Source organism: Schistocerca nitens, chromosome 8 (assembly GCF_023898315.1).
Source record: "Schistocerca nitens isolate TAMUIC-IGC-003100 chromosome 8, iqSchNite1.1, whole genome shotgun sequence".
Taxonomy (NCBI): Eukaryota; Metazoa; Arthropoda; class Insecta; order Orthoptera; family Acrididae; genus Schistocerca; species Schistocerca nitens.
Window position 1 is genome coordinate 456,456,340 of NC_064621.1, and position 13,272 is coordinate 456,469,611.

General features: G+C 40.9%; 1 protein-coding gene across 1 annotated transcript in view; it reads left to right on the forward strand.

Annotated features, from left to right (window-relative positions):
* The window catches only part of LOC126199612 (integumentary mucin A.1-like), a 152,275-nt gene that overhangs the window by 27,784 nt on the left and 111,219 nt on the right, over positions 1–13,272 (forward strand). Inside the window, exon 2 of the mRNA XM_049936539.1 lies at positions 6,142–6,178. Coding sequence (XP_049792496.1) covers positions 6,142–6,178 — 37 coding nt within the window. The remainder of the gene's footprint in view (positions 1–6,141; positions 6,179–13,272) is intronic.

Genomic DNA, 13,272 nt, shown 5'->3' on the forward strand with positions numbered 1-13,272 from the left:
ACGGTCTAGTCCACCAATGTCATTGAAAATGAAGCACATCTTAAAATATTAATATTCCGCGACCCTTGTCCTAAAGCAATGGTCGCGGTCGAAGGAATAAATCTTCATTATATAGAAATAAGTTCGGGAACGATCCACTTTTATTGCTTTCCTTTTACCTCGGAAAATCAAAACAGTTAACTACAGATAGGCTTCCGCCTCGTAAGAATATACCCAAGATTCTGTTGATGTTAAGGTGTTATAGGAGAACTAAGCATTTCCACAGTAGAATGTTTTGACCAATTGCTTACATCGGTTGATACGAGCCTCTTCTCGAGCTCCGGTGCAGTTGTGTGAAATCTATAGAGAACGGATATTTCTCATAGATAAATACGTAAAATCGAAAGTAGTGTTGTTGGTTCCAACTTGTCTCAGGATGCATCGCGGTGAACCACCCCCTAATGCTTTTAACCTGTTACTCCCTGTCTCCTCCTGCGCCCTCCCATCACGCCACTGACCACTCCTAGATTTTTTTCAGCGTCCACCTCTCAAATGCAGAGCAGCTTTAAATGCCTGATTACTTCACGAATGGGTAAAAAAATTAGAACTATTTGCATTTTTTCCAGGAAGTCTTGTATTCCCTGTAATCTATGTGCCGAACATTGATATACTATTGCAAGTATGTTAAGTGTCTTCACAATGGGAGACGAATAGAGTTAATAGTTAAGAAATAATAAATTGAAAATTCATGCTTGATGCTGAAGATTCACCGCAGGATCAACTAACATTTAGTAACTGATAAGCTGTTTCCCTTTCAAACGATTGTTTAGCTCTAAGGGAGAAAAAGCTTAGTAAGGTTTCCAAATTTTGTTCACAGTTTGCTATAAGTCGTAATGTACTGTCTTTATGAAACACCGGATCAGTTTAGTCCTAGCAATTTGAAAGCTCATTTTCATGGTGTCGTATCTCCTGGACTGTGAGTCGTGCAGTGATACAGTTTTAAAGGTGCATACAGTTGTTTATATTGGTGCCTTCTGCAAACTGTGATGTGAATAGAGCTAGTATTAATGAACTAATAAATTAGGTCATTACTGTTTCTGAGGTTTTACTGTGTTGTTGTTGTTGTTGTGATCTTTAGTCCTGAGACTGGTTTGATGCAGGTCTCCATACTAGTCTATCCTGTGCAAGCTTCCGGAATACTTTAGCCAAGAGGACGCCATCATCATTAACCATATAGTAAAGCTGTATGCCCTCGGGAAAAATAACGGCTGTAGTTTCCTCTTGCATTCAGCCGTTCGCAGTACCAGCACAGCAAGGCCGTTTTGGTTAGTGCTACAAGGTCAGATGAGTCAATCATCCAGACTGCTGCACCTACAACTACTTAAAAGGCTTCTGCCCCTCTTCAGGAACAACACGTTTGTCTGGCGTCTCAACAGATACCCCTCCGCTGTAGTTGCACCTACAGTACGGCTATCTGTATCGCTGAGGCACGCAAGCCTCCCCACCAACGGCAAGGTCCATTGTTCATAGGGTGGGGGGCGGGGGGGGGGTTCGGGGGTTGGGGGGGAGTTTTACTGTATGAACAGCAAGAATTTAGTAGGCGATATATTTTTTTCCGTCCATTACACTGTGGGGCTGTCAGCGAAAACGAAGTTTGAAATTTGTTAAAATTATGTATTAACTTTGTTTCAGGTCGCTAATCACCCGAGTACAAATGACAGCTGCGCCAATGCACTGGCCCTTATAAATTATGTACGCGATACTACCGACATCTGTACAAGTGCGTATCGCTATTCAATGTCTTTTGTCACCTTAACGTAGTCTGGGTCATTTGAGCTCCCTGGGTTACGCTACTGCAAAGAATCGAAGTTTATTCCGCAAATTAGAAAATCAAGCCTTTTTTCAATTTTTTAAACTAGGTCTACAATTATATGAAATACTGAAAATAAAATTTTTTTCGCTTCTGGAAGCTGTTACGTAGGCAACCTCTTCAGCTGTATATTATTAACTCTAACATTGCGTGCAGCAACGATGTCTTTCGGGACAATAACCAACTTTGGTCCACGTTGATGAAATTCTTCGATGACAGAATGACGATCATGAAGGAATTGTGCAGACAAATCTCATGAAGGTAACTGATAAACATATTTTTTACCGAGTTAGAGTCATTGGTGTCGAGACATCGCTTTACGGAAGTTGAAAGGCATTTAGTTAAAACCCTCACTTGAAATATTCAGTTCCATCGCAGTGTAGATCGGTTAGCTTAGAAGGTATTGTGAAAGCATCGTAAGAGTATTACACCTGTTAGCGTCTTCCCTACCACCAGATTCAAGTTACCTCACTTGATAATCTCCAACGCTATGAATGTTTGTGTCACCAGGATTTTATTTTCGTCTTGCAGGGATTGAGATTGGCTGTTACAGTTAACTGATTATTGAAGGGAAGAGGGGGAGACTACAGGTGAATAACAGTCAGGCTGAAGGTATAATGGTACGAGGTCCAGTCCCAAAAAAGAATACTGATGCGATAATTTAGAGACGGAACTCCAGGAACAGAATTAAAAACTAAGATAATGAGCTATGCGTAAAGACGTGCTCCGAGCACGCAGACGGAGACAGAGAGGCAAAAATAACCGCTCTACCATTGCAAATCCAACGAAGCTAATTCATTGCGGTCCAAATCGCGTATTTGCAGCTTAAATACGGACGTAAGTGCTACGAGCCTTGTACCTCAAACGACTCAGCTAAAGGTGAACGTAACAGTACACTGACGTACCCAAAGAGACGGATACAAGCACATGTACCATGAAATATGGCATCGCATGTCAGCTGGCCACGAGGTAAAGAACTGTAACGGACTGAAGCTGAGAGGGCGCCTCTCGGCATTTCTGTTACTTCACATCCACGCACACTGTGTGTTTCCTCCGACAGCAGGAAGTCCTCCGCAGCCAAGTTAGTTAGAAGCGGGAATGGAGAGAGACACTTAATCTTTTTTCTGAGGGTTAGTTCTCCCCGCAGGTGCGCAGGTTGGTGTTCGTGCAAGCGGCGCCAACACTGCCTGAGGGACAGGTTGCTGTCCCTTCACCCAATCATTGTCTCGGCTTGAATTTGAACTAACGGCCACTGAATCTTCTGCAGACTTATGCCACCTTCAGTGATTTAAGAATAAAATGACTGGTAACCACGAAAATATGCTAGGCAAACTTAGACACGCTATTGGTGGCTTTAGTTGGCGTGGGAAAATTACACTTAATGTACGAGATAAACAAGCAAATTAGGTTCAACGTCCTTCTTATTTAAGTGCTTACAACATCGTGATTCCTACCATGAATTAGTAACTGCATAAGTATCTCGATTTCGTAATTGGGAACGCAGTTTTAATTTTCTTTTACTCTCTCTCTCTCTTCTTTTCTTTCTTTGTAATGATTTTAGGCTGCACAGCTAGGGACCACAGTCTTCGCTACATGTTCTAAATGTCTCCGAAAGTCTCTGTGTCACAACCACTCTGTTTTAAATAAATTACTAGCCCATTCCTGAGCTGTCGTTATTTGAACTGTGCCAAAAACAAATAAAATACTTGGGGTGACACACTTCTGTAGCGACATATAAGAGGTTGTTTGTCAGCAACTCTTCTCATATTCATCCCTTCCAAATTTGAATCATATTAAAGTTCTTACAAGTGATTCAAACCCGTCCACCAAAAGAAACTATATCTTGAGCTGTTGACATTTTTGGGAGTTACAACCCCACTCCATTCACCGTCGCCCTATACAATCATGGTATGAAGTTATGAAGATGGCAAAAAACTGACCGAAACCGGTTACCGTCGGAATAAATTTTTTTGCGGTCACAACTGTTTGTGTCCATTTATAAAGTAGTTTAAACCAGCCCGTAGTTTCACCACGAGATATGTTCTTAAAAATTACATTTATAACAACTGGCATGAAAAGTATTTCTAATTATTACCTTCTACCTACGTATGTGTAGACTAGAATTAAATTCGTTGATAATTACCTCTCCTTACCCTGACTGACACTTGCTTCACGCTTGTCCAGATATCTTCCGAGTTACATTAACATTCAAGCCCATTCCGATCTGTACAAGTTAAACACAAAACTTGTATCAAATGATTGTTTGTTTCCTTTTTCTTGTTTTTGACGTTTGCAATCCTGAAGCCTCTACAGTCGAAATTCACAGAAGTCATTCGGACGAGAACCACCTTATTACCATTTACAATGACGTTTTCAGTGGTTTCTGTCTATTGACCCCTTACTTTCTTCCATGGCCATCAGAGTATTATCGGCGTAACTGTATCAGTTTAAAATTTTAGAATGTTAATATCCCAGCAATTTTGAAAACTAAACTATTGCACACGTGCATTGAGTGTTGAACCTATTATCAATATTATCATTTCGTATGGATTCTTAGTTCATGAAAAACGGATACCGTCTTACACATTTACTCTCCCTGCAAAATGCAATCATCTAGAAATTACTTCATTTATCTGGCGAAAGGTTCGAGACCGAGCTGAAATGTAATGCCTCAGATTCTTTATGTCAAAGCTCTTAATATTTTTTAAATAACACATATATATCTTGAAGAATAAAGATGTTTACATATTTGCGACTCTCAGCCGCTAGAGGGCGCCGAATTGTAGCGGGTAACATACGGGTGTGTAAGGTGAATACTCCGATACGGGGAAAGTACTGTTCTGTAATCTAGTTTCGAAATCAAAGAGTTTGTGGATACATGCAACACCATCTCCTTCAGCATGGCAATGTCATACCACACACTAGCGCTGCGACATCTGAAACAGTCTTACGCCTTCTTGGGTTCACTGTCATCGATCACCCTCCAGACAGTTCCGACTTAGCCCCAATCGATTAACATTTGTTTTCAGTCCTCAAACAACAGCTTTGAGGACCTTACTTTGATAGCGATGAAGCGGCCCAAGCCGATGTGAGTTTGTGACCGCGCCAACAGTCAAACATTCCACTGTGACGATGTGAACAAACTGGTCTCTCGTTGCCGGTAATGTGTTCATTACCAGGTTAACTATATTGAGCAATAAATATGCAGACATCAAGAACAAATATGCAGAAAATTAATAAATTTGTTGAAGAATAAATATGTAGACATCAAGAATAAATACGTAGAATGATAATAACGTTTGCTTTATTTAAAAATTTTTGAGAGTTTTCACACATAAATTCGAAGTCATTACTTTTCAGCACGGCCTCAAGCATTTTTCATCAAAGTTTCGCGTGTATGCTCATTCTTTATGTTATTAGAATCCAGTTTTGCATGTTTAGATTTGGTACTGCACTTCTATTTCGATCGTCGTGTATCTGATACAATAGATCGTATGGTATTCCCTGCATAAATCTTATTTCGCGTTGTCGTTCAAAACTGGCTCTGAGCACTATGTGACTTAACAGCTATGGCCATCAGTCCCCTAGAAGTTAGAACTACTTAAACCCAAATAACCTAAGGACATCACACAACACCCAGTCATCACGAGGCAGAGAAAATCCCTGACCCCGCCGGGAATCGCGTTGTCGTATCACATCGTTTCAAGTACTTCCGTAATATATCTGAAATCATTCGCACAGTTCATTGTTAATTTAAAGTCTAATCAAAATAAAGCTTAAACTTTATCTGTGTACAGTATATTTGTTCACTGTTCAGTGTTCTGATTAAGTGTTTCTTCTCATGTTTCAAGTTTCATGATGTGAGTTGTAAGTATGATTTTGTTTTCAGTTTGATATTAATAAAGAGAGTTATACGTTTATAATCCTGAACAACTGAGTTCACCCAGTTTTGACGTTATACCTCTTGTTTATGACAAAAAATTGTCATCAAAATCAGCGAAGAAAAGAAAGACGTCAGGTATACGCAATATTAATTTCGCAATTTTCGAAGAACCCTACGGATGTCTACTGTACCCATTCAACTATCAAGTGCTAATACGTCGTAATTAACACAAATTTTTTATAGTCTCCTACGTTTTTATTTCTTTTTAATCATGACAAGGCCACCGCAAAGTACATAAGATGTATCTGTGCAATGATTGTTTAAGCATATGACAGTTTTCCTAACAACTAAATTTCTATTGGACTTTATGAAACACGTATAATCTGACAGGTGTTGTTTTCTGTTTCAGGGGATCGACGACAGCAAGTTAAATAAGAACGGCACAGGTAAATACTAAAATACTGCTTACGATGACACTATGAATTATTATAAAAGCTTTACTCACGACTGAGTAGAGATATGGTATCTTCGAATGGTTAGCATCGTACAAAGGGCTTAAAGTGATCCAGGAAGTATTGAATTCGTTTCTTTAATGCCAGTCGTTGATCTCAATAAACTGTCGATTTCGGTCCATAATGAGCATCTTCAGATGTGATTAATTGGACGCGAACCTTACATTATCCTAATCTGCTTAAACCAAATTGTAATCATCGAATATGAAAAGTTAACTAATTTCGTTTACATGTTTAGATGACGTCACTATGTCTATATTATATCAGAAAAATGTACAGCTTCTGCTGTTTTGATCTGATCATGAAATCGGATGTAATGCACAGAAATAGGTAGTCTGGCGAAAATTTATTGGCTCCCTGGCTGGAATGAAAGAAACAAATCTGCACCAAACACTGACTGCAAGAAAGAGATTTTCTTCAAACCATATTAGTAAATTCTTACTTTCTCATTAATGGCACCATGAAAAAACGTATTGGCACGTATGTGACAGCCTAAGCTACCTAATACGTTCCCAAACGCTACGCATATAAATGTTTTCCCTGGGCTCATATGCTGGGTGCTGTTGGTTATATAATGATGAGTTGAAGTATTCTGGTAACCCTTGGGCTACGGATCCTTTGTATACATAACAGAATGTGCGTTCTACTGTAACTATCCTACAGTACATGAGTAAAGTTTGATTATTACAGCCTTCTTCCAGCGCAGGTGGTGGTTGTTGGGATGTTTAAGGGGGGACTAAACACCTAAGGTCATCAGTCCCCCAACCAGCGCAGGCAAATGGTGTAAGATGATTGGTACTCTTTCCATTACATGTGGTGTACGGTGAGCTATAATGAGCTTATCAATGCACCATTTAGTTCATGAGTGATTTCTGAGAAACCTAGTTTTTGGTTACTAAAACCGAGCCTTGGATTCCAACACCGTTATGCATTCCCAATGGCTGAACTTTTTACGATATATACCTAATATCCCAATCTCGAACAACCTTGAAGGTTTCCTTGATATCTGTATCCGTTTTCTAGTTACAGGGGTTCAAAGTTACCCTGATTCTAAATGTAAAGACACACTGAAAATCTGGTTGAGGCGAAATCTACACAATAAATAACAGTGGAAAACTGCTCAAAATTTAACCATTCTCTGTGAATTTCTATAGAAGCGCCGTCTTCTTGCTTTCCACAATCGTTATCCATTGTCGAGAAACACCCCAAAAAGAGGATTTTTGAGTACCAAAACCGAGTGCTGATTCCAAGAGGACAATGCACAGAAAATGGCTGTAATTTTTACCATATATTTCCAACATCCCGATCACGAAAAAGGTTGAAAATTTTCTTCCTGTTCCTATCCGTTCCTGAGTTACAGAGGTTCACAATTACCCTACTTACACACGCAAATGTGTCCGGCGTTTTGTAACACACTAATAGCGAATGCTGTTGCATACGTACCTATACGTTCCCTTATAATGGTAAACGTTGTTTGTGAGGTGATGTAGCACGGAGAAATGTGCTGCAAAGGTTATCCATTATCACCAGAAGTGGTTTTGGGAACCCCAACTTGTTGCCCTACTCAAGGACATGAAAACGTTTTGTGGACAGAAAACCTGATCTCAGATGTAAAATTATATAGTTTTGCGTTATTTAAATTTCACATACACAAACTACCAAAATTTTTCTGATTAATGAAGATCTTTTCGTATGAGTGACATACCTTGCTGTCGCTGGGGACAGGAAGGAAACCAGCGGAAAAAACGTTCCTATAGAAACATATAAACAGTGAATATGCTTCTGTTTATTAAAAGACTCTGACTGAGAAGTTGAACACCAGATACATCATTCTACGTGCCTCAACACTTTCAATAATTTTCCCAAAGCTTCGTCATGCCAACGTATTCTTGCATATTTATGCCGAGAGAGAAAGACGCAGTGGCAGTAGGAAAGCGACGGAAGGGTTATAAAAAATGGAAGACGGTAGAAAAAGGCTGTCGTATAGAAAGAGCAAAGAAGACAAAGGCAGTAAAACAGAAAGGATTGGGTTGGGGGGGGGAGGGGGATGGCAGTAGAAGTAGACAATAGAACACAGTTGACAGTGACAGGGCAGTGTTAAGAAAAGGCTGAAGAAAGTAGTGCCATTTGGAGAGGAATAAAGAGAAGGAGAAAGTGGAACTGGATGAGAGCCTGTGATAATGAGAGACCGATTCTATGCCGCTAACAGCGAGGAAGAGGGAGATAGTGACAGTGATAAGACACCACCTGTGAGAAGGTCTAAATGAGACAGAGCAGGAGGGAGGCAGTAACAGCGAGAGGAGACAATATTAGTAGGACAGGACGAAGAAGACTGTGGCCATGGGGTGTGAGAGAGGGTTATTAACACAGAGACATAAAGATATAATGACAGTGAGATCAGTTGAATGAGTGAGTGAGGATGGGCAAGTCAGAGTGGTTGGGTATGAGAGACTTACACCATTGACCTAGTTATTGTGGGCGGGTAACAGTTGGCGGAGCTTGTGGGAGTGAGAGGTGAGTTGAAGGGTAGAAAGAGTGCATATGATGGCTATTTGGAAATTTTTAAAGCAACTCAGAAAGGCAAAAAGGAGCAGCTGATGCCACATTTTCAGTCAGGTACTTTTAATGAAAAGGAATATATCCCTCTCAGACATGGTACTCATATATATGCCGGCCGTTGTGACCCAGTGGTTCTGGAACTGCGCAGTTGCTATGGTCGCATAGTGCTCAGAGCCATTTGAACTATATATATATTCTTGGAGGAAGGAAAAGTTTTATTGATGTGGTAATGCACATACAGTCGGTTCCACAAGAAACTGTTTGCTGATATCTATATGAAATAAAAGACACTATTATAAATATATCTTTACATGAAAATACATGTTATTACTAATTCCACAATTACCTAACAGTTATTCCAATAGCCGCCATTTTCGATTATAGGTTGGCACCTTAGCCCTCTCTCCGGTAAATCAGTAACGCCTATTTTTTTTCCTTTATTGAATTTCGATCCCCCCCCCCCCCCCCCCCAAGGTGCTGCCTGGGAGCAGCTTAGTACGCTGCTCTTCAGCCTACAGAATTTTGAAAATATAAGAAGAACATAGGAAACAGTAAGAGCAGGCAATAAAACGGTGACTTAAATTGTAAAAATTGCGGAAAGTTAAAATATAAAACAAAGGGTTGGCGATGGTAATAAAATACACAGGAAGCAGACAGGTAAAATAGTAGGCAGACAATTAAAAAACACGGAGGCAGTCTGGTTTCTGTTCACAAGAGGTATAAAATCACACCCAGCAACAATATGATTGCCGTTCACAACACTTCGGAAAAGTCGCACAACACTTAACACTCACTGGAAACACTGCACTAAAAAGTCGGCACGAAGATGACAAACAACAGCCAAGGGCAGACTGGGGGAGGGGGGGGGGCTGGACAGATGAGGGGAAAAAAGGGGGTGGAAATGAAAAACGAAGGGGTGGGGGCAGGGCAGATGCAAGAGGGAATGGTGAAAGGCAGAGGAGTGAAATGCAAAAGGACTCGTGGGAGAGAAGGGAGGCAGAAAGAGGATAGGCTGAAAAAAAAAACAGGAAGAGGGTGAGGGAGCCCACGAAAAGGACAGAGGAAGCGAGGGGGAGGTGAGGATCAGAGTTGATATGAGGGATAAATGGAGGGAGAGAGGGCATCATCTGGGTGGGGGAGTCGACGGAAGTCACGTTGGGAAAGGAAATGAAGGGTGTAGAGATAGAGGGTAGGAGGGACACAACGGTGAAGGCGCGGCAGAGGGCGGGGGTTAGGGAAATCATCCGCTTTTCAACCTCTAAATATGTCCTCGACTTTCTAAGCGGTACCATTAGAAAGCTTTGGTCACCTTGGAAGATTTACATGGAACACTGTGTATCAGATATTTCGCACTCATTTTAAACTGCAACCAACAAAACAAGAGCTTCAGCACTCCCTCTCTTTATATTTACACTGTGCAAAAGAGCATTGGTTACGGATTTAAGACCACTACAAGAGATATCACTGCGAACGTCAGATTTAAAATTGCCGGCCGGAGTGGCAGATTTGTTCTAGGCGCTACAGTCTGGAACCGCGTGACCGCTTCGGTCGCAGGTTCGAATCCTGCATCGGGCATGGGTGTGTGTGATGTCCTTAGGTTAGTTAGGTTTAAGTAGTTCTAAATTCTAGGGGACTGATGACCTCAGATGTTAAGTCCCACAGTGCTCAGAGCCATTTGAACCATTTTCTACGTATTGACATGTACTTGGAGACTGAAATCTGCTTCGTCTGGCCACAGAATGTCCCATGCGGTTTCATTGCCATCTTTCATTAAAGCAAGAAAGTGTAGTGCCGACGTTTGCCATGCAGGCAGGTCACAAGGTAGCAACTCCTAAACAAGGGCGATTTTATATCGAAATAATCAGCAACGAGTTGCAGAAAAGAAATTTAATTCTTAACAGTCGTCAGGTACTTAGTGCCATTCTTCAGAACGTTATATCTCTGGCACTATTTACGAGTGTCAACAATAAGATGCATGCGGCAGATTGTTGTGATCATGTGGTTCACAGTGCCTGTACAACAATCGTATAAAGAAGCAAAACTACCATAGCAGACATCACACCTGTATTGGAACTAAACAGCTAATGGCTGATTTTGTATGGATAGGAATGCAGGATGTTTTGTTGTATTTTATGCACCGTGCTCACAGCCGTGTCCTACATTCGGGCTATTCCCCGTGGACTGCACGCTTGTACGTTTGCTCGACCCCTCCTGGAATGCTGTGACTACGTCTTCAACAGGCGTCGGATCAAATGCTTTTCTCCTGTGCCACGTTTCACTTCAAAAGAACCTGTCTTTTAGAATTTTGTAATCATTTCCTTCAGATCTTAAGGGAACATATGATCAATGGCTTTCTTCATACCCTTGGGTGCCCGGAACTTCTGCAGGGCTACTGACCAGCAGTCAGCGTTCTTGTAAGACAGTTTTACCAGCAGCGCGCGATCCCTAAATGAGACAACGTGCTGAGAATCCTGGAAAGAAACTTAGGAACAGCTGTATGACGCGCATCTGTTGGTGGCCATATAATGACATTTAAAGCGCAATCTATTGGTGAAAATTTCTTTAATCTTTTTTCCAAGACGTTTCTCCCTGCGTCGAAATGTGCTGTTCAAATGTTACGTCATTCTCAGCAACGTACCTCTTTCTATAGCGTTCTGAAACTGCAACTTTAGCTGAAGCCTGTGATTTACTCCAGTATTTACCATGTTTTTCATTTATGCAATAATGCCTTCACTGCAGTTCCATATTTCAGCCGACTGGTAACATCTGATTTTATGTTCGGATGTGTCTTCATGCTTGCAGTCTTGACACATTTTAGGAGCATATAAGATAATGGCTTTCATAAAACCCATCAACTTTCAGTTGTATTCGCATCCTATTAATCACGACCTTTCTGTACATTTTTTATTTTCCTTTTCCTTTTTAAGTATACTCGTTAAAGGACATCATATAGATCTGAAACTTGTAACTGACATTGTTCACATGAATAGTGGGGGTCTCATTAATTAGGAATTTAGTGATTTTATAACCTAGGTCATCATATTCCTAGGAGGTTTCCTTTCATTGTTGGTTAAGTTTTAAGTTTTCATTTGGTATTCGTATATCGCATTTCTATCGTGGAAGTTTCAACGTAATTAACGTGTCCTTAAAGTTTGTCTTTTCCTGAGGAATGCTGCCTTTGCCGTGTTAATATCCCTGCTGATGTCGAAGGGTAATGACGTACGGTGAAGTAATAAAGTTTCCTTAATTATGTACGTTCAGAAACGTCCTGCACGACGTCCAAACTTCTGTTACGGTGTCTCTGTGTTCTCCTATCGTATTCTGTAGAGCTAGACGTTCTCTCTTCGAATGCATCCCTAAGGATTTTCTCGCTTCCTTCGTTCCAGTTTGTCATCTACATGGAACATTTAGGATTCAGTTAGTTTTATTTTCGTTGCAATGTATTTGGAAAGGAAAGATCTGCAATTTGTATTTCCTCGATTCTGTGAGCATGACCTCTACGTAACCGAGGCTATGTCTGTAGACAATCCTCGGTGGCCTAATATTGATCACCTAATCGTCGAGATTAAATCATCATAATTTTCTTTGGGCCTTTGCCCCACTCCAACGGGGGTTCGCTCTTGTGACTATGGAATTTGGAGATGTTAGTGGCAGAGGGTGGTCAGATGCCCCTACTGTCATCAGCCCGAACCCCAGAGATGAACTACTGTACCCCAACTGTCTGCGTCTAGTGTAAGCCATGAAATAGTGCGAACGTTTTCAAATGTCTGCGAGTCGTGTAACAGAGACAGGACGTAGAGACCAACCAGATATTCACCTAGGGGGGATGTGGGAAACCGCCTAGAAACTAAGCGTTAAAATTAAATAAAAACCAAACTAAGACTTGTAGCAGCATTCGCAAGAGGCGGTCATATGTTGTACTTGTGCTTCTGTATTACCTTTTCGTGTTAATAGAACAGTACTAACAGTTTTTCAGAAAATATGGAAAAATTCTTCTGGATAGCGTTTGTTCATTATTGTTATCAAAATGTAACTGCGTTTTACTGGAAGGAGTGCACTTTCTAGATCCTAAACTGTTAATTATTTTTCTACAAAAAGCGTTTGTGTGCAATACTGATGTCCCATGGAATGCATGATTCTAATGGGTTTCTAGCACATTCATTTGCAGATTCCTCTGGTTAATTTGTAGGAGGTTGCACTGAGGAGTGAGAAAGTTCTGATACTGATTAACTTAAGTCTTATAGTTTAATCACCCCTTCCTCTGCCCAGGTCGTCCGTTTGCATACTTCAAGGTTCTGAGCAATGCACAAACCAAGAGGAAGGTACGCCTACTTGCAACCGACTTGGCATAGTGGTGAAACATTTGGGTTCGCGTTTGGCATAACGGCCCTTCAAATGCCAGTCCGATCATCCAGAATTAGGATTCTCGTAGTTTCCAAAAATAGCCTAGCTCTACTTGTTAAACGGTT